Genomic DNA, 21,652 nt, shown 5'->3' with positions numbered 1-21,652 from the left:
CAAAACCAGCAGCACAAACAACAAATGCAAGCCACACAAAGAGCCAGTGCTTTAGTCGATGATAACTGCTTGTCGGAGGTGACTGACTTGAGTTGATATTAGAAAGAAAAGTCATAGAGAACTGAACGCTGTGACCAACCAGACGCTGAAGGATAAAGTTGCTCACTACTGAGGTAAAAAGTACGGCAGCTTTTCTCCATTTTTATAGGAAAGTACCTTTCCACATCCGTATTGCGATTCCTCGGGCTACGTCCAGTAAGATAACCCTGCCAAAATCATCTGTGACTGCTGCCAGGGTATTACAAGGAGACAGGCATATGCTTTCTCCGTGGCGTCTAGAATCCGGAAGTCCAAATCTGTCATTAAAAAAATAAACAAATAAAAGCTAAAATCACACGGAAAGCTAGAGATGTGGGATAATAAAATGCATACATAAAATAGACTGTGTCTATTCTAAATGAAAAACTGTTTACGCTGCCCGGTCTAATACTCCATTATAGTTTATGTGTACAACATAAAGCACAGAAAAGAAGCATTCCCTCAGCACGACCCTGTCGCTTCTGGTTTTGAGGAAGAGTCTTGTGTCAGGAGACACCATAACCAACTGCACTGCAGGACAGGCTCCAGCACAGGCGTCTTCGCTTCCGTTCCCCAGTGTGTGCTCAGTGCTGGAGAGCACACCATGCTGACACTAATATGTCTATCTGTGAGGGTTCACTCTCATGTCTGGAATGGTGAGGAACCATGAGCAATCCCTAAGACCCTCACAAGGCACACTCCTGGAGTGTCTCTAGTGCGTCTCCAGATTAGATGAGGGCTCTGACCTTGAACCGATGACTCCTTTGACATATCTATAGTATGATGGCATTATTGGGAGCTGTGAAAAGGACACCTAATTGAAAGCTGTAGGTCACTGAGGAATGTCCCTGGAAGCCTTATGGAAGCCTCTGGACTTTTCCTGGGTCCCATCGTTCTGGACTTGATTAAGAGGCTAATGGCTCTCCTCTGCCATGTGTTCCCACCACTCTTACAGTCTGCTCAAGAACATTGGACCAACTGACAACAGACCGAATCCTTTTGGAACTGCGAACCAAAATAAACTTTTCCTGCTTTAAGTTGTTTTTGTCAAATATTTTTGACTTCAAAAACAACTAACTTGCTGCCTAAAACAAGAACTTTTCTTTTTCTAAAGAGTTTCTGCAAACGTGCTATTGGCCTATAACCAACTTATGTGAATCTCAGTGCGGCAGAGATAAACAGGAAACGGAAAGGAAAGAGCTCGCACAGAAGAAGGCCTTGACCTCCAGTGCTCAGACCCTGTCACGTGGGTGTGACACAAAGGCCATCTGACCAATTTCTGGTTGCTGAGTGAATTCAGAATTCAGGTGTGTTATAGCATGGCGTAGGAGGAAAGGCTGGGACACAGGTCAGCGGTGCAGTGCTTGGCCCACGTGAAGGGTCCCAGAACTGCCAAGAAGAAAAGTGACTGGAGCCTCTGTTTAGAGAGCAATGAATCCAAACCTACAAACCACAGAAAACTGACTTTACTAACAGTTCATTAGCCTGCTTTCTCTAGGTGAAGAACATCTTTAGAAAGAGGATTTGGCAGTGGTGCTGGTGCACGCCTTTAATCCTAGCACTTAGGAGGAGGCAGAGGCAGGCATATTCTGAGTTTGAAGCCAGTCTGGTCTACCAGGCCAGCCAGGGCTATGCAGAGAAACCCTGTCTTCAAAAGAGAAAAAAAAAAAAAAAAGAAAAAGAAAAGAAAGAGGATTTGGAATATTACTTCCTTTATGGTGGTATTTTATATCAGGTCATGAGCAACAATTAAAAAGAAAGCCAAGCAAAAAGCAAGCCATCTCTTCCAAAAAATTAAACAACAAAAAAGAGTTGCTCTTCAGACACACTGATACGTTCTACAGCAAAAAAGGAAGGCCATCCAAGCCATCCAAGCCGGCATTCTGAAGACTCATGTCCTCAGCGAGCTCTTGTTCTAGCTGAGCACACAATCCCACCGAGGAGAAAGCTCAGAAGCCAGAGTCACAGCATCAGAAAACCAGCTGAGGGCCCCAGGTGAGCGTAACCGTTACAGGCTGCTCAGAGCACCCCGAGAGAAAAGCATGGCGGACTTGCCTCACAGCTAGTGGGGTGGCCGGCTCCATCTTGGGCTTCTGCTTCTGGACAGTGTCTTCCTCATGCTTGCTTTTCCAACCAAGCCAACCACTGAGGAGAGCGGACACAGGTGAATGCTAGCTTCGAGGGTCAGGCACAATCAAGGCAGCTCCCACTCAGAGCAAGCTAAAACGCATTACCTGGCGGCACTGAAGAGGGCGGAGGTCAGCTTACTTGCAACAGCGAGCGCGACGTGAGACAACAGAGGCTGCGTGCTTCCCTGTAGAAGAGGCACACAGAGAGAACACAGATGACGCCTGCTTCTAGAGGAGCCTTAAATAAAGATGCCGTTCCAGAATCTGCAGGAGGAGCTCTTCACAGAGCGTCCACTTCAGCAGCAGCAACAAGGTACAACTGATTTACAGTGAACCCACAAGTTGCTCCTGTCAGTACTTTGGCCTCAGCAATGAAAACTAACACTCTGGGAAGCAAGAACTCCGCATTGTGCTCAGCTGCTGCTGGCCCGTAACCAACCTTTAAGGTCTCTCTCGTTAAACTATAGCTCAGTGAAAACCAAGGCCAATAAGACAACGGCCTTGTCTAGCTGTGCTGTGGACTTCCCAGCTGTACGAAACTGCCTCTTCGCTTACTTTTTAGAAAAATGTATATTTGTATAAAAGAAAAGATGGGTCAGGCCGTCCAGAGCAGGCTGTGAGAAGTACTTCTGAATGGACACCTAGCTTTTCTCTAGCTGAGGAAACGGTTTTCACAGCCTGCATCAACTATAATGGGCCGCTTGTTCTGTCCCACACTTCCTCATTTGGTCCAATCCCTGGAGGGCTGACATAATTAACAACTAGCAGTTGCACTAATATTTAAACAAAGCTCAGCTGCCAAAGAACTCAGGGCTTCAGAGACCACAAATTTATTGGTTTTTTTCCCCGCTTGGGTGTGCTGTTGCTGACACACACACACACACACACACACACACACACACACACACACATATGGACGGAGCAGGGGCCTCAGGTAGCCCAGGCTAGCTTCACACTTGCTAGGTAATAGAGATGACCTTGAACTTCTGACCCTCCTGCCTCCACCTCTCCCAGTGCTAGCACTGCAGGGATGCACCACCACATCTCTTATATGTTGCTGGCAATCAAACTCAGCTTTTTTTTTTTTTTTTTTTCAAAAGAAAAAATTCTTTAGAAGAAGTCTGTGATTCATTTTAGCTTCAGGTGAAACATGCAACTTAATCTCTCTAAGGCTATGTGTCTGTATCTAATCTTTAGGCAAATGAGACAGTTCAGAGTGGCTCTGCCCATGCTGAAGCTCATACCTCGAGAGCATAGAAGAAGCCAGTGAACGGACTGGAGCCCACAGTGATGTACTGAGACATGGCAGGCGGACTGTTTTTAATTGCTGCATTAAATCCACCTATATTGGAAGCAGTCTTCATTTGATCAAATGGTGACAGAGTCATAATACCTTAAAATTAAAAGAAAAAGAAGATAAAAACCAGTTAGAAAACATTAAAATGGCTTCACTTAAATATTATTTTGCTTGTGCTTTAAGATGCTACTGAGTTTTAAGTAATTTGCCAAGCTACAAATACCCACGTTAGAGAGCACCAAGCTGCCCGGCAGGCACAGCCTGCTCCACCTCTGTTACTCTCATGACTCTGCAGCCATGTTGCTTTCTCTACTGCTTCAACTTCGCCACCCCTGCTATTTCTCCTCTGCTCATCAGGCACCGCTTGTGTTTCCTGTCCCTCTCCTCCCTCTTCTCCAGCTCAGAACCACGTTCTGCCCCAGCCCCTCCCGAAGTCCTTGCACCAATCTTACTCTACATGATCTCCAGAGGAAACCTTAACTTCAAGTTTCTGCTTTTGAAGAAACAGCTGTTCACACAAGGCCTCTCCCAACTCCTGGTCCTTTGCCTCCGTATGCTAAACAAACTAGACTGTTGGCACGGGTGTCCCAGTCAGATGTGGCTAGCCTGGTCTACAGCAGTACTAACTTCTGATGTGCACACTGCTCTATGTGCTCGGCTGCTGTACCTAGGGAAGCCCTGTCTCTTGTAACAAGCTGCAGAGCTACGCTTCAAGCACATAGGGTGAGACAGCTTACTAAGGGCCCTCTTCCCCTCTCATCCCTCCAAAAGCCATTTCATATTCACTCTTGTCATTAGAATGATGTAAACCTTACTGCTGCCTGAGAAAACGTTCACCTGTAATTTTATTTCCGTAGCTGAGACTTTCCCGTTGGGGTTATAATCTTGTTGAAGGCATTCCCTGAACACAAGTCCTTTCCATACTGTAAAGTACACTGGATTCTCTCTGCACCTAAATCTCCATAAAGTGAAGCTCACTGGACAACTCCCACACCTCCCCGTATCTGAGGAACCTCCCTGCCAGTGTGACAGGTGAATGGAGCCTGCACTGAGGGAAGGCTGAGTGGCTGGGGGTTGGGGGGGCAGTGTTCCAGGCAGGGGAGCAGCAACCCAGTGTTTGCAGAAGGCTCCAGGTGCTCCGAGGAGCCAGATCAGCACAACAGGATGCAGTGACAGGGACTAGGAGGCGAGGCCCATAAGCAGCAGAGCAGGCAAAGGCCCAGCGTGCAATGGGAGGAGGGGAGCAGGCGAAGAGCGAGAAAAGAACAACACGTGTCAGGGGAGGAAAACTACACCTGAATCTGGGAGGGCAAGTTTGTACATCCAGCAAAAATGTTCACACATGGATCCTAAATCACAAGTGGGGAGGGAGGGAGGGAGGGAGGGAGGGAGGGAGGGAGGGGAGGAGGGAGGGAGAGGGGCCTGGGAGGGAAAGTGGATGGAGGAGAGGTAGGGAGTGTGAGGGAGAGGGGAACCTGATCTGGTACTGGGTGAGGAAAAAGGACTGAAGCCCCGAGGGCCAGCAGAAAGAATGGAAACAGACAATCCTGGGAAATAGGAGGTTGATGCAATGCCAGACAGCAGGGAGAGGGGACTTACACAGCCCACCTCCAGCAGGAAGACAGGGCATCATCAAGTGAGGGATGGGGTTGCCATCCCACAGTCAGAACTCTGACCCATAATTGTTCCTGTCTGAAAGAATTACAGGGATGGAAATGGAAAGGAGCCTGAGGAAAAGAAGGTCCAGTGGCAGGCCCAAAGTAGAATACAGTTCAAGGGGAGGTCCCAAGGCCTGACACAATTACTGAGTGCTCACAAAAAGGGACCTATGACTGCCCTCCAAAAGACCCAACAAACAGCTGAAAGAGTCAGATGCAGGTATTTGTACCCAACCAATGGACAGAAGCAGCTGACCCCTGTGGTTGAATTAGGGAAGGCTGAAAGAAGCTGAGAAGGGCGGATCCTGTAGGAGGACCAGCAGTCTCAATTAATCTGGACCCCCGAGATCTCTCAAACACTGGACCACCAAACAGACAGCATACACCACCAGCTGATGTGAGGCCCCCAACACACATACAGTAGAGGACTTCCGGGTCTGTGTTCATTCAGAGATGATGCACCTAACTCTCAAGAGACTGGAGGCCCCAAGGAGTTTAAAAGTCAGGTGGGGTGGGAGGTGGGGACATCCACATGGAGACAGGGGGGTGGGGAGGAGGTATGGGATGTGGAACAGTCAGAGGGTGGATGGAGAGAGGGGACTAAAGTATGGAGTGTAAAAAAATAAATTAAAAAAAAAAAGAATGTGCAGCTCAAAGATCTGACCAGGACTGTCTGGGGATGAAGAGTAGACACACTGTGATTTTATCTCTTGTTATTTGTAACTTTTGAAAACAGGCCATGGAAACATTTACTGTGAGACAAACCCACCCCAGCCTGGCTCCTGTGCTCACCTGTCTCCCCCAACTGCTCATTATAAGTCAGTAAGGAGCTCCAGGCTGCCAGGTCCAGAGAAGCACCCTCTCTTGAATGCTGCTGCTTGACAGTACCCGCCCAAGACAACTGTGTGTGCAGTCATCCCACTGCCTCCGAGCCTCAGACCACCTGTCTGCCCACTGATGCTCTACTGGAATGTGCCGGAAGTCAACATGCAAAACCCAACTTGTGCTCTGCGAGATTGGCCCCCTAAGGATCTTCTTTATTCTCCTTTCAGGGAGCAGGTGCCACGTGTGATTCTGTCACTTAGGGGAAGAGGGGAGTGAGTCCTTGTGTCCCTTTTCTCACTTCTCAAACTGACCTGAGCGACTGTATGACAAACGTCAGATTGCTGCATCCGCTCTAAGTCCATACTCTCACATGCCTGAGCTATGTTGCTGCTGCTTTGATTCCTTTTCCACACCTCTTTCTAAGCAGCACCCCAGGGGTGTTTCTTGGTCTTGTCTATTTGTTTGAGACAGGGCCTCTCTACATAGGCCTGGCTTTCTCAGAAACCAAGTTCAGAATAAAATGCACCTTCCTTATCTTCACGTCTGACCCTTCTGTCATGTCTGAGCTGGCTTCCTTCTCCTCCCACCCTGTCAGCCACACTGACCGCCCTTGTTTCCAAGTCCTCTGAGGTCCTTGGGGTCCCCAGGCTGACAGTTTGGCTTCTGCTGAGGATGCTCTGACTACAAAGCTTCCCACGGCTGGCTGGCTGGCTGGGTTCTCTGGAGAGGCCTGTCCTCAGCATCCATGTCTTCACGTCCTCTACACCAGAGCAGCAGTTCTCAACCGCCCGAACACTATGATCCTTTCATACAGCTCCTCATGTCACAATTGTACAATTACTTTCGTTGCTACTTCATAACTGTCTTTTTGCTACTGTTATGAATTGCAATGCAAATATCTGATGTGTGAGATAGCCGCTATGTGACCCCTGTGAAAGGGCTGTTCCACTCCACGTTAGAATTTATGCTCAGTTAAACTCTCTGCTGGCTTCCTCCATGCTGCCTACTGGCGTTCTGGCAGCACCACCTACTCATTTAGTTCCTATTTATCTCTATCATCGGAATAGAAGCTTTCTCAGGGCGGCGTCCGGGCTGTTGTGTTTCCAGCACCAGCACTATTCCCTAAATAATAGCTATTTATGTACTGAATGAGTTAATTAAGACCTTTATGTAAAGATGTAGATAAAGTTATTGTGCTGTTATTGCTTTCATGTGTAGGCTGGGGAGTAAATGAATAGAATAATGTTTTCTATCCAGTCATTTTCCCCAGCCAGCTTCAATGTTCCAAAGTCTAATTAGCAGAGCAGGGAGGGGACCCTGGGCTGAACTCAACACTTTGGAAATCATATGTTGACATTTCTCTTAGCAGAAAACTGAAGACACACGGAAGTGTTTACCAATAGAGCATCCCACACATTACATATACAATACATAGAGTATTCCACACAAGAACGGTATCCAGGACTATGCAGACAGAATCAGCAGGCCTGAGTGCCAGACACCTTCTGCCAGCCAGCCCTCCACATAACTCCTGCCTTCCCTAGAGCAGGCTTTGGACAGTTCCTGCTGACTTCTGCCTGAATTCAGACAACAGGAGTTCCATCAGGAGACCAGAGAGAGAAAGGGCTCCTTCCCCGAGAGCTGGCTGTACCCTGAGGAAGACTCATCTTGCTCCCAGGCACGATTTGTGAGTGTGAAGATGGCCCCCGGCCTGTAACTCTTCAGGCTTGGCTGTGGCTAACAGCCTGGCTGTTAAGAAGTCTAGTGTATGGACACTGCTGGGGCTTACACAATAGCAAGTCCGGATAGCAGCATCTCTGTAAACAAGCCTTCCAAGCACCCTCTGTCTTCTGTCCTCCGCTAGGACAGAGGCTGACAAATGTCCCCTTAGTAACCCTGATGTGAAAGGAGTTGGTATTATAGAACTATTTATAAGAACCTGCCTTCCCACATGACAATATGCATATAACTTATGCACTTATGCACAAACCAGGAGCTAAACACCAATGATGAGGACCTCTGGATAGAAGGAAAGTTTCTGTTGTTCTTTTTTTCTATGTATTTATACGCTGTTCTATTTGTTTGTTTGTTTTATTTTGTTTTTTGAGACAGGGTTTCTCTGTGTAGCCTTGGCTGTCCTGGAACTCACTTGTAGACCAGGCTGGCTTCTAACTTATAGAGATCCACCTGCCTCTGCCTCTCTCTGCCTCCTGCCTCCCAAGTGCCGGGATAACAGGCGTTCATGTAACACTAGTGCCCAGCCATTGGTCAAATTCTTAACATATATTACAACAATGGAAGATATTTTAAAATAGTATATCTCTTTCTATTTTCACTTTTCCACCTTAATTCAGAAGCCCATTACTTCTCACTAAGATTAGTACAGTCTCCTTATTAGTGTTTTCTTTCATTCTTTGTTTAAAACTTAAGGTGGAGTATGGCCCCATTTCTCATTCTGGCCTTGAACTTGCTGTATTCCTACAAGAGCTGGAATTATAAGCATGCACAAACATATCCATCTTCTCCTAATAGTGACCATAAGACTAACAGAGACCATTTCCAGTCTCTAAGCTGTCTTCAGAGTGGTTTTCTTCTAACGGGCAATGTGAGGGCACTATTGCTGAGAAGTCAGCGGTTCTTGACTCGGCTGAGATAGCCCATTCCTGTGTAAGTGCATGAGGCCTTCAAGGTTAGGTCCCTGGCTGTGTCACCAGCTCCCCTGGCACTCACTTCAGGCCAGTGTGTGTGTTGGCTATAGAGCTTGTTCTTTTCCTGTCAGATTCAGTCAAGTTGCTCAGTGCGGGGCCTTTGTCTTCCCCCTTGGAGCCTACCACAGTGCTCTACTCTTCTGTGGATCTTTCAACTAGCCACACACTCTGGACAAGCCAGGACTTTGCACCCCAGTGTTTCTGCTTTAGGTTTTTTCTTTTCTTTCTTTCCTTTATATAATATATATAATTATATTTAATATATAATATGTGAGTGAGTGTGAGAGAGGGAGAGAGAGAGAGTGAGAGTGAGAACGAGCAAGTGAGTCAGACAGTTATAATGGGTCTTGTTCTATAATGCAGTCTGGCGTCAAACTCCCAATCCTTCTTCTGCCTGGTCTCTCAAGTCCTTAGCAGACAGGTATGTATCACCATGCCCAGTCTTTGACATCTATATTCTTGAACTATCAAAATAATCCCTCAAATACTCTCATGGGAAGAAACCTGCTTTATTTATTTTCTGTTGGTCCACAAGGTACATTTTACAAGACTGATCTGTAAGGTCATTACAAGAACCAGAATGTCATAGACAAATGACATCAAAACCGCTACTCTATCTTAAAGACATAAGCGTCACTGAGAATAACTGGAACTGACTTCCCGGTGTCTCACTAAAGGCAGTGGCTTTCTTTTTCACATAAGAATTAATGTCAATTTATTAGATGTTTCAGTAAAAAAAAGTATAAGAATAAAAATAAAGGTAGAACTAGCAATGCTTACCAATACTAGCATGATCGATGATGGTGTCAATATCTTGAAGACCCCATTTCTTATAAGCTAATGGTGGTGGCTGAATGTTCTCATTGCCTGATGCTGCAGCTGTCAAAAAGATCAGACAATCCAAACAGTTACAATGGATAGGATGGCATTTTATCAAAGTCGTCTAATTTACAATTTACTGCCCTGAAACGTCAACTAATAACAAAGCACAGTAATAACAAAGGCATAAGATGAGATTTATTCATGCCATGGCAACGAACACAAAAACACAACTGCCAAACGACCCTTGTAGCTGGTCCTAAGTGAGCAGCAGGCTTCGCCTGTGGCAGACAAACTTGCATAAGCCTGTAAGCTTTCTGCTGTCCAACCAAAGACAGAATCTAAGACCATAAGAGCAGCAACTTCTGCCAACAGCAAATGTCAGCACTGCCTGAGAGCACTGGCTTCCAGCTGGTTTTATAAGCGTTTACAGAGGCCTGAGGTACCCATATCCACCCGACCCACAAGACGTGGCAAATAGGCCAGACTTTCTTATACTCTTATACACGTAAGCATATACATTTTATTCTTACACAAATAAATGGGGACTGTGGTTCAAAAAGAAAGGCCAACAATACCATTGACAGAACTGTCTTAGTTATTTCTTCCTAGTTTATGATTAGAAACCTTACTAACAAAAACTGGTCATTTTCTTTTGGTAAATATGGAAATGGTTACTTATTTATTTATTATTTGGAATAGCCCGGGGTCACACACCACAGTCTATTCTCTTCCTTGGACCCTCAAAATGGTGATGACCTCACCAATTGAAAATAGTAAAGTCATAGTGGGCTAAATTCAAACAGATTAAGAGATAATGAAAATAGGCATAAAGATTCAAAGCACGCACATGTAAGGAAAAAGTCTAGACAACTGGAAAGGACATAAAACTGACACTTGAGCATTTCCCATCACAGCCTGCGAAGACAACCTGCCCACCGGGACACACTGTGGCCATGTGAAGGCTTACTTCCCCTCCACAAGGAACTGCTTGTCTTGCACCTTATGTAAATTTAGACTTAGAATTTTGTCCTTATTGTTGCTAAGCAGCAAACATATCCTACGGAAGCTGTTCTCGAGGGGCTGGCAAGATAGCTCCATTAGTAGCTCACACATCACCAGGACCTGAGGGCCAGAACCCCAGCAGCCATGTAAAACCCGAAGGGTGGTATCTACAATGAGCCCTAGGGCCCTGCTGGTGGGGGATGAAGATGGGAAGATCCCTGAACCAGTGAGCTCCAGGCTCAGTGGTGGACCTGTCTTGCAAGAATGAATGAGTGAATGAATGAATGAGGTAGCAAGTGAAGAGTGCTGAGGGAATGCCCTTGCTGCTGACCCTAGTCTCTGCACACACTGCACCATCACCACAATGCGGCTTCATGATTGTGGCTATCCATGCAGCATAATAATGAAGTCCTCATACATGCAACTTAGACTTCCAGCATCTCTTCATTGACAAGTGTTTCCAATAAAGAGGCCAAGCTGAGCTGCCAGGCCCTCTCTCCCCTGACAGAGAATGAGTTAGCACACACTGGTGCCTCTATTCTCAGTGAGTGGAGGTGATGGAGCCAGAGGATCCTAGTGCACGGATCCCATAGCTTCTCTCCTAGGGAGAGGTTTGCTGGCTGCATCAAATCCTCGCTCAGCCAAGCTATGAGTGACCTGAAGAGAGCCTGCTGCTCTCGGGCTGCCACATCCACTTACAATACCTCAACAGCAGAGGCTCCGGCCCCTGCTTATGAAGAGTCCACCCTGCAGGAGGCACATTGCTTGTGCGAGGAGGAGGCCACACTGAATAAAACTATCACCACCAGAACTTGCACACTTCTTGCCGAAAAACTACCTTTTGCTACTTGGTTTCGACAGGCTCGAAGAGACTGAAAGAGACTAAATCCATCAATCGTCACAATGGCGGCTGGATATAAGATGCTCAGTTCTTCATTCTGGGGGGAAATAAAGAAAGAAAAAGAAACTTTTCTTAAACAGATACAACAAACATCTTCCTTTTTAAAACCACAGAGAATCGTATTTAAATGCTATGACTAAACAGTAAACTCTGAAACAGAACTATCTAGGAAAAAAATCAGCAAGAGGAAGTAGGAGCTAACTTCAGAACACTTTCCGGTCAGAGACTTGACTTTCTCTCTGATACAGCTTTTAAATGTATTAGGAAGTAGTTTCAGGATAATAGTGAAAATAATAAAAATTTTGTTTCAGTTCATAAGAAATACCCATTATAAAGATGTAAGTCAAGTGTTAAAAACAGAAGCTGACCAAATGTGGTGGCACATGCCCATAGAGACACGTGAATCTCTGTGAGTTCAAGGCCAGCCTAGTTTTAGGACAGCCAGGACCACATAAGAGAGACTCAGTGTGAAAACAAAACAGAACAGCAAAAAACAAACAAACAAAACACTTCAACACCTCACAGACACTCACTGAAACCAGAGGCCTGTCCTAATACTCATTCTCAAATAAATTCATATACGTTTGCATAAGTCTACCATACATTATAATATATATATATATGTATATATATATATATATATACACATATATATACACACACATATATATACATACACACACATATACATACATACATATATGTGTGTGTATGTGTATATATATATATATATATATATATATAGAGAGAGAGAGAGAGAGAGAGAGAGTCTCTAGTAACCAGTGCCACAGCCATATTTCATCTATCTATCAATCAATCTATCTATCTATCTATCTATCTATCTATCTATCTATAAATGTGCACACCTTTGGCCTATATCACAGTACTGAGTGTGATGCCTCTAATGAACGCTATATTAATTAATCAGCTAACTAATTAATACTGTTACATCCCTGAGGATTCAGCCCAAGCCTTGGACACTAGGCAGGCATTCTGTTAGCTGAGCTTCAGCTCAGTCCTATTTTTTCCATTTTAGTAAGCACAGAGAAAAGATTTAATTTTGTTTTTAGTAAGCACAGAGATAAGATTTAATTTTGTTTTTTTGTCACAATCTCCCGCGCCTCCGTAATTTTTAGAAATCCAACTTCAAGCAGGACAAGATGATCACAATACTAGGGAGAGGACTGGATTCCAGAACAGGACAGTCCACACAAAGAAATCCCAAATAACAAACAGACCCCACAGCTACCTCCCTGAGTCCAGTCCCTCCTAGCTCTGGCCTGTGGCTGCATCACCTCATTTTCTCGGAGCCTCTCTAACCCTCTGCATCAATTCTGATGATTTTTTAGTTTATGCAAACTTTGTGTGCTCTGCTAATCAGCCAGCCTCTCTATTTTCTAATGTGTTTCTCTTTATTTTGACTGCATGATTGATTAGTTATGTTATTGAGTAATTCATTCTTAGATGCTGACAGACAAAATCTAGTTTCTTGTACTACATTTCTTTTTCTATAACTTCTGTAATCTATCATGGAATTTGGGTCCATTTATTCATACTGTATATACCTGTATCCTGCTTGGATTAGGCTGTTGTAGTTTCCCATTGACTTTAATCACAGGACATGGTAGTACTAAGAGACGCCCTAAGGGATCTCCTGCACTCCAGACATAATCTTGCTTACCACCATTGTGAAGAGGTAATCCAATTTCCCCATGGTAATCTGGATCTATCACCCCTCCTAACACTGTTATTCCTTTTTTAGCCTGTTGGTTTAAGGGCATTAGAAGCCCAAAATGACCAGGGGGAAGTCTGAGCTTCCAGTTCAATGAAATGTTTGTTGTAGCTCCTGGTAGGAGCACTCCCCTCTCTGGAGCCAAAACTTCTAAGCCAGCAGAACCTAGAGTTATGGGGACAGGAAGCAAAAATTTTCCTAGAGGGTCACTAGGAGTGATAGTAAGTGGAACTATTCCGTATATATACCTACAACCTTTTTAGGTTCTTAGATTTGAGTGCTTGGTCACCAGGGGGCAGCACCATTAGGAGGTGAAGACTTGAGTAGGTGTGGTCTTGTAGGAGAAATTGTGTCACTTGGTGTGTGGGTGGTGTTTCAAATGCTCAAGCCAGGCCCAGTGGCTCTCGATCTTCCTGCTGATGTGGATGTAGAGCACTTAGCTACCTCTCCAACACCATGTCTTCCTGCATGCCACCACGCCCACTATGGCAATAACGGACTAAACATCTGAACCTGTAAGCCAGCCCCAAGGTAAATGTTTTCCTTTATAAGGGTTGCCATGGTGTTGGTGTCTCTACACAGCAACAGAACACCCACTAGGATGATCATCCTAATACAACATTGCACTTATAAAACACGAAGACTGGTATTCAATTTAGCTTCCAATTATCTCCTGAGAATATGACAGCTCAGCTAACTGTGCCATAAAACAAATCTCTTAATTTTCCAACAAAAGAGCAAAGGAAATTGCTTCAAAACAATGATATTGCTTCTTTCTTCCTAACTGATTATATATATATGGATATTTTATCTGCATGAATGTCCGTGTATCACAATTGCCTAGTGACTTTGGAGGGCAGAAGAGCCCTGGAACAGGAGTCACAGATGGCTTTGAGCCACCATGTGTGTTCTAGGAAATGAAGCTGGGTCCTCGACAAGAGCATCCGTGCTCTAACTGCTGAGCCCTCTCCAGCCCTGCACTTCACACTGTTACAAGGTAAAGAGCGTCAATCTTACATTACCTGCTCAGTCACTCCAGGGTGTCTTGGGATTTCATAGGTCCTGCATTTAAGCTGAAGCACTTTGTCCTCATTCAAAAGTTGTGCAAGCAAAAGCACTCCACTCTAGAAACAAGCACAGAGGGCCTTGTTGGTTTCCTCTTCAGTGCCACTTCCCTACGGTCTCCCAAGGACCCCGGGTCCACTCCTTTCACAGTACAGCCTCTCTTCTGTTTCTTCTACAGACAGTTCCTCACTTTTCCTGTCCCCGCCCCATAAGGAAGTACTTCTCAACCTGTGGGTCCCGACCCCTTTGAGGGTTGGATGTCCTTTCACAGGAGCAGCCCAAGACCATCAAAGAACATGTTCACATTGCTTCATGACAGTAGGAAACATTCAGATAGGAAATCTCAACTGCATTAGGAAAGCTAAAGAGTCAGCTACATATCTCTAGGCATTCATGTTAAGGCTACCTTCTTAGAGACCCACCTGCATTCCTGGTAATAAAGGCATAAGACAGTCTGGTGGATGCACAGCCCTGCAGTCAGCTAGCTGTCTGCTACTGGAAACCCAACTCACCTCAGTGTAGAAGCGCACATAGCCCGATGTGAAGCCCACCACAATGCAGGTCCAGTCAGGGCGCCCAGTGGAACTCCTGTCACAGATAAAAGTGATGAATGACTGCAGTGTCTCAGCCCCAAGGCAGAAGAAACAGGAGCCTGTCTCACCCTTACCTCTTCTGACTCGCCAGTGGGATGCACAGGGCACTGGTTACATACTCCCTACAGATAGAACAAAAGCAAAATCGTGAGCTTAGTCACTGTGCTTAGCAACAACGTGGAGAGGGAGGAGGATGAGGTTGGGGAAGGGGAGGAGGGGGGAGGGGGAGAGGCAGTCTTACTACACAGCACTGGCTGGCCTGGCATTCATGACATAGACCAGACTGGCCTAGAACTGAGGAGAAATTCATCTACCTTTGCTTTCTGAGAGCTGGGGATTAAAGGTGTGCACCACCATAGCTAGATTAATTATTTATTTCTCTATAATTTGATGTTAAGAGGCAGTAGGTACAAAGTGACATCCTGTGTGTAGTGGCTGGTTTTGTGTGTCAACTTGACACGAGCTAGAGTTATCACAGAGAAAGGAGCCTCCCTTGAGGAAATGCCTCCATGAGATCCAGCTGTAAAGTATTTTCTCAATTAGCGATCAAGGGTGGGAGGGCCCATTGTGGGTGGTGCCATCCCTGGGCTGATAGTTCTGAGTTCTATAAGCAAGCAAGCTGAGCAAGCCAAGGGAAGCAATCCAGTAAGCAGCATCCCTCCATGGCCTCTGCATCAGCTCCTGCCTCCAAGTTCCCGCCCTGTGTGAGTTCATGTCCTGACTTCCTTTGGTGATGAACAGCAGAGTGGAAGTGTAAGTTGAATAAACCCTTTCCTCCCCAGCTTGTTTCTTGGTCATGGTGTTTCACTGCAGCAGTAGAAACCCTGACTAAGAGACTGTGGACCATTTTTATTTGACTTTTCCTTGTTTCTCAGGTGATCTGATGCCCTCAGTTGACCTCTGAGGATACTAGACACATACTTGTGCTGATACACACATACAGACAAAACATTAACATCAATAAAATTCAATAAATCTTAAAAAATATTTTTCTTAGTTTGTAAAAAAAAAAATCATAAGAGCAATAAAACAATATCTGCTAACCAAATAGTTCTCCACAACCAGTAAAGTTGTGATGGAGACACATACACACATGCACACACTTAAACACACTTATATACACACACACACAAGTTTATAAATAAGGAAATAGATGCATTTACAAACAAATCCAGTTCATACATTTGACACACAAAGAAACAAACAAGCGAGCTCGCACCTACCCTTCCTCTGCACTTACGGAGCCGCTCCAACCAACAGCAAACTGCATTTCTTCCTTCCCTTTATCACCATGTTTCCATTTTGCTGGAAAAAATAATAAAAGATAAAATAAAACAAGCAAACTTACTTGTAGATTTTTATCTTTCCACTTTGAAAAGTTGGATATAAACTTGTAGATATAAAATTCTGTAGGAACTGACTTGGCATTTATTATAGGTAATACATATGTTTTAATTTGCAAAAGCATTTTATAAAACTGTCTGGTCTTCCAGCCTGTAGTCTTTCCTTCCTGCAGTTTGACCCACAACTTACTACTCTATTCAGAGGTTCTGCAGAATAAAATCACCAACGCTCATGGACCATCTTATTGACTTTACTTATAAGACTGCTTTTATTTTCAAATGGCAGGGGAAGGTTTTAGATTTATGCCACGAGAACGAATTTTCTCTGTAAGACTACCCACAAACATTTTCTATATAATCTTATTTTGTTCTAGGAGGTCTTTCATAATCTGTGTATCTTCAAATCTCAATATTTAATCTTCAACAAAAACATATGGACTAGAAACTTAGGAACCAAGTGAAACTTTACAATACTGTGAGGTTTCAAGCTGCACCAGCCCCCTTCCCACTGCTGTAAGGGGCCAGCTCCAGCCCTTTTCAGTACTGAGGATCCTCCTGCAAGTGTCACATGACAGCTAAAAAAGAGGCGACACAGAAGAAACACCAAGTACTCTGGGTCTAAGGAGCTGGCTCAGACCATAAACTAAAGGCCAGGCACTTCAGTGCCAGGGAGGCAGAGACAGGATCCCAGGGTCCACCGGGCAGCCAGTTTCAGCTCCAGGCTCAGCAAGAGACCCCATCTCAGAAGCTAGAGTGAAAAGCAACCAACAGAAGAAACCACCTAACATCAACCTTTGGCCCTACACACGTGCACAGGCACCTGCACACACATGTGCACACACAAACACACACAGACCCCCAAAGGGAAATATTCCATTTATATTAAATGTAGTATGTAAAATGCAGAATACAGAGCAGGAATACCACTGTGTCCGAGTCGGCTTTCTGTTTTAATGTCTGCATTAGAACGGAGGCAGCAGAGAAGAGAGGGTACTTACGCACTAGGAATGCGGCCTTCTGCTCCCGAGCTATAACCATAAGGTCACTGGTTGGAGATAAGGATAAAACACATTCTTGAAGCCAGGAATTTTTTTGTGTTTTAGAAGTATTTCCTTCTTCTTCCTATGCATAAAAATGCAATTACTATAAATGCACAAACTTTAAAGAGCACTGCAATTGTGCCTGTCTGTCTTGACTTAAAGGGAGAGGAAAAAACACTCCCAATTCTTCCACATCAAAATCTATTGATAACAAAATACTACTATGAACTCATGTGTTCTGAAAACTAACACAAAACCTTTACATACAAATAACACACAGCATTAGTGGAATGTCACACGAACATCACTCTCCAGTAGTAACTTAGTACTAGGAACCTCACTGGGCATTAAAAAGGTCATTAGAAAAATCTCTCAGGAGAGGCCCTTGGTCCTGTGAAGGTTCTATGCCCCAGTATAGAGGAGTGCCAGGACCAGGAATGGGAGTGGGTGGGTTGGGGAGCAGGGGGAGGGGGGAGAGGATAGGGGATTTTCAGAGGGGAATCTAGGAAAGGGGATAACATTTGAAATGTAAATAAGGAAAATATCTAATAAGAAAGGAAGGAAGGAAAGGAGGAAGGGAGGGAGGGAGGGAGGGAGGGAGGGAGGGAGGGAGGGAGGGAGACAGAAAGTCGATTCCAATGGCGCCAAAAGAAAAAAAGAAAGAAAGAAGAAAAAAAATCTCTCAGGTCAAGCAAGCAAAGGTGCCTGCCACCAAGCCAAGCCTTAAGACCTGAGTTCACTCTCCAGAACTGACATGTTAGAAGGAGAAAAGAGACTCCTCCAGGTTGTCCTTTGACCACAAAACACACACACACACACACACACACACACACACACACACACACGAGAGAGAGAGAGAGAGAGAGAGAGAGAGAGAGAGAGATCTACTCTGAAGAGAAGCAGTGAAATAAATTAATGTCTGTTATATCCTGTGATATGCTACACATACAAGCAAATATATTCACTGTCCTTCCCTCCTTTCTCTTGTGAGATGCACATATAATAGATGCATACTTTCTTCATGCCACAAGAAATTTCTTTAGTCTTTTTGGTGGCTTCATAGTACTCTGTCAAAAGGATACTTAAGATACGGGATATAGAAAATGTTTGGATTCCCTAAGGCCTGCAGTCTCTGGTGTAGTAACACATGCTTCCCTTCACGTTAGGAGTAAGAATGTGGAGCCTCAGCTAAGAAGGCTGCATATTCTTGAAAACAGGAAGACATTATTCCTGGCAAAATTTATATTTTAATCAAGCTCTTTTTAAATGGAATTCTCTGTCTACCTTACTCTCTTAAAAACATATTTTTATACAGAAAAAAACCAGAAGGTCTTAGTCAGCTGTGATTACAATTCTCCTGGATCCATAGTTCCTACAAGAGCACGGTCCTTTACTCCTCAAGGTGCCCCTGTGAGCAGAGGCCATCACACCCTATAGCCTCCCCGCTAGTGACTGAGACCCGAGATACTAAGTCTGAGTCTTGGGTCCCTTCGTGAAAGTGAAACCCCATCTTCAGGCGATAGGCCTAGAAAGAGAGCAAACCACAGAGAAATATTAAATATTTGATTAAAAAACAGTGATAGTTCAGGGATTATAGGCACACACCACCACACCCAGCAAAGCCAATGCTTTTTCTTGAGGTATTTTTTTTTAACCACACCTTTAAAAGGTTTTTTCCTTTTCTCCTCTGTGGCGGTTTTAATGATAATGCCTGCAGTGACTCAGAAAGAGTGGCATTATTGGACAGGTAGCCTTGCTGGAGTAGGTGCTACCTGGTTGGAGGAAGTGTGTCACAGGGGGTGGGCTATGAGGTGTCAGAAGATCAATCAGACCCATTGTCACTCTCTTGTCCTGCTCCTGTGGATCCAGACATAAAACTCTGAACTACCTCTCCAGCACCACGTCTGCCCGCTTGCTGCCATGCTTCTCACCATGACGATAATGGACTAAACCTCCTGAACTATAAGCCAGCCCTGGATAAATGCTTTCCTTTCCAAGAGCTGCCATGGTCATGGTGTCTTCCCAGCAATGAATCCCTGTGACACCCCTATGTGTAATCCCAGTTCCTTCAGTAACTGCCCCATGCTCTCACTTTTCCCTTCTTGGAAGTGTGATCAGCTGACGGAAAGGAACAAGGGTTCTTTAAGAATCCAGCTCAAGCAGCAGTAGAAATAGAAGCCGTGCATGAACAACAGAGATGTGTCTGCAGGAGTCCCTGTGTCAGAACTTTCAAGTCAAAGCAGATACAATCTGACAAAAATATACCAGGATAGGAACAATCAGAAAGCCACACCCCAGGCTGGACCACGATCAACTACTACTAGCTTTACCACGAAGCTGTACTTCCAGTTTATCAACAGGCAGTGAGCTGTACAGAACAACAAGCCATGAAGCCCAAGGCTTTGGTGCACATTTGGTAGGTAGCTGGCAAGATGCAGGTTCATTTTGTACCTGAGGCCCTTTGTCTACCAATTAAGTTTCTGAAAAACCCATCCACAATAAGGGGCCACAGACACTAATATTGCCCCCTTGAAGGCAGTGATCCTAAAATAACACCACCAACTGAAAAGGTGGTTAATTTCCCAAGTGAGGTGGGAAATTAAAAAGAAAGAAAACAAAGTACCCCACAGTAAAACAGCAAGTTTCCTACAAAACCAGACTCCAAGACTGGCAGTGCGTCCGTCACTATTGGGAGAGGGAAGAAAGCTGTTTCACTGCGGCCTGTATACCGAGGCTTTCCCTTAAGACCAGGGAGAATGTCTTCACCTGAACCAAGTGGGGAGCCACCACAGAGCCCCAGGAGAAGGCACCGTCTCTAACCCAGGCCGCTTCCATCACTCATCATTCTCCTTTCTTTGGTTTTAAGGCTGCAAGGTTGTTCAATGACTCTTTCTTCTAAGGTGTGTCTGATGATAAACCCACAGCACTGTGACCAGCCTTCAGCTGTAGGCAGCTGCCCCATGCTGATGAGTCATCGCTGGCCTGCTGTCTGTCGTTGTCTCCACTGCTGTGTGAAATGGCCACCACACAGCCAGCAGCAGCCTCACAGTGTGTACTTTTCACTGGGCTAACTTTCAAAGCTGTTTATACATTCTAGGGGCCAGCAACACCCAGTGTTCTCAGGGCCTGTCGGCACACTCACGGGTGTGCTCTAGAACTGTCTAGCAGATGGCCACTCAGACTCAGAGCTACTCACTCATACCTCCTGAAAGCAAGAGAGGTCACACAAAGCAAGGTCTCCGTGCTGCATCTCCTGGTAGTCTGCTTCTAATTTATGCTATGCCTAATGCTTTTCAAATTTCCATTCCCTTCCTTCCTTGTGGGGGGAAGCTGTAATGGGGCTTGTCTCTAAACAAAACTCTACAGAACAGTTCAAAATACTAAACAGAAAGAGCAAAGATGGCAAAGCTCTGTAGCCCCTGAGTCAAACCTACAGCTGTCTCACAGCGTGGAAAGATCAGAGTCCCAGCTGCTCAAGTTAAAGACCTTACAGTCCTTTCAAAACCAAACTGGGGCAAAGCATGAACTCTCTCTAATTTGGTTTAAATTTTTTTAAACCCTCTTACAAGTAAAACGAGTGACAAAAGCTTACATTCTGAATCTCAATTTTTAAAATTTGAGGAAGCCAGAAATTTTACATTTATTTTATAATCAACTAATTTAGGATTATTTGTTACGACCCCCCCCCCTTTTTTTTTCTTTTTTGGTGCTAAGGACTGAGCCCAGGGCCTTGGGCCCAACAGGCAAATGCACCCCAATTCTCTTGTTCTTTATGTCTACACTACTTACAGGCAAGTGTCCACTCACATGCCCCATCAATTGGTAATGATGACCATTAGTTTAGAGAGTGAAACACTCACATTTTTATGTAACGCCTGAGTTTTCTGCAGTTTTCTGCATGGAGGTAGTAACAGTGGAGCTGCAGAACTAACAAGCAAGCATGCGTCTCTGTTTCCTGGATAGATTGTAATACTAGATAGAAAATCTCTCTGCTCCACCAGGTTCCCTGTGGTCAAAAAAAGTACCAAATAATATTTAACCCAGAGACTGCCATTTAGTTCTTAGGCTAACACAACCAGTAAATAGTAACAATTAGTGTCTAGTTTAAGTAGAATAGATCTTATAAGTAAATCAAATGCTAAGGGCTTTAAATTGCTATCAGATTTTAGAAAAAAAAAAAAGCATGTACTCACCAAAATATTTATAAATGGAAAACATAAAGAGGTGTCCAATGTCAACCACAAGTGAAATAAAAGATTAAAACATTAATGAGCATTTGCACTGTCTTAAGATTAAAGTCTGCTAACATACTAAGGGTCCAACAATTTAGAACATACAAAAGATAGAACCCATTTTTAAAAAAATAAAAATAAAAAGCAATAACACACATGCATTCACTTCTTAGTTTCCCATCTCCCAGCCTTTGGTGTTTAAATGAATGCAAACTAGACACTAGCAC

At 44.5% G+C, this 21,652-nt stretch overlaps 1 protein-coding gene, 1 long non-coding RNA gene and 2 other non-coding genes across 5 annotated transcripts in view; 1 reads left to right on the top strand and 3 right to left on the bottom strand.

Moving 5' to 3' along the window:
- The window catches only part of Rab3gap2 (RAB3 GTPase activating protein subunit 2), an 82,669-nt gene that overhangs the window by 36,521 nt on the left and 24,496 nt on the right, over positions 1 to 21,652 (bottom strand). For both annotated transcript variants that reach the window (XM_006497216.4, NM_001163754.1), the window contains exons 3-13: positions 17,152 to 17,275; positions 16,034 to 16,115; positions 14,885 to 14,932; positions 14,730 to 14,805; positions 14,175 to 14,276; positions 11,358 to 11,457; positions 9,476 to 9,574; positions 3,452 to 3,600; positions 2,313 to 2,392; positions 2,134 to 2,223; positions 217 to 356 (exon numbers count right to left, since the gene is read on the bottom strand). In XM_006497216.4, coding sequence (XP_006497279.1) covers positions 217 to 356; positions 2,134 to 2,223; positions 2,313 to 2,392; positions 3,452 to 3,600; positions 9,476 to 9,574; positions 11,358 to 11,457; positions 14,175 to 14,276; positions 14,730 to 14,805; positions 14,885 to 14,932; positions 16,034 to 16,115; positions 17,152 to 17,275 — 1,090 coding nt within the window. The remainder of the gene's footprint in view (positions 1 to 216; positions 357 to 2,133; positions 2,224 to 2,312; positions 2,393 to 3,451; positions 3,601 to 9,475; positions 9,575 to 11,357; positions 11,458 to 14,174; positions 14,277 to 14,729; positions 14,806 to 14,884; positions 14,933 to 16,033; positions 16,116 to 17,151; positions 17,276 to 21,652) is intronic.
- Gm34882 lies at positions 2,347 to 6,527 on the top strand. Its single transcript, XR_373795.3, has 3 exons — positions 2,347 to 2,520; positions 4,362 to 4,536; positions 5,899 to 6,527. It is a non-coding gene; the product is annotated as a predicted gene, 34882 (long non-coding RNA).
- Mir664 (microRNA 664) lies at positions 7,193 to 7,261 on the bottom strand. The gene has a single exon (NR_035529.1). It is a non-coding gene; the product is annotated as a microRNA 664 (primary transcript).
- Positions 7,198 to 7,310, bottom strand: Snora36b (small nucleolar RNA, H/ACA box 36B). Its single transcript, NR_034044.1, has one exon. It is a non-coding gene; the product is annotated as a small nucleolar RNA, H/ACA box 36B (small nucleolar RNA).

The sequence above is a fragment of the Mus musculus genome, chromosome 1, assembly GCF_000001635.26.
Source record: "Mus musculus strain C57BL/6J chromosome 1, GRCm38.p6 C57BL/6J".
Taxonomy (NCBI): domain Eukaryota; kingdom Metazoa; phylum Chordata; class Mammalia; order Rodentia; family Muridae; genus Mus; species Mus musculus.
This window is presented reverse-complemented; position numbering and strand designations above follow the sequence as displayed.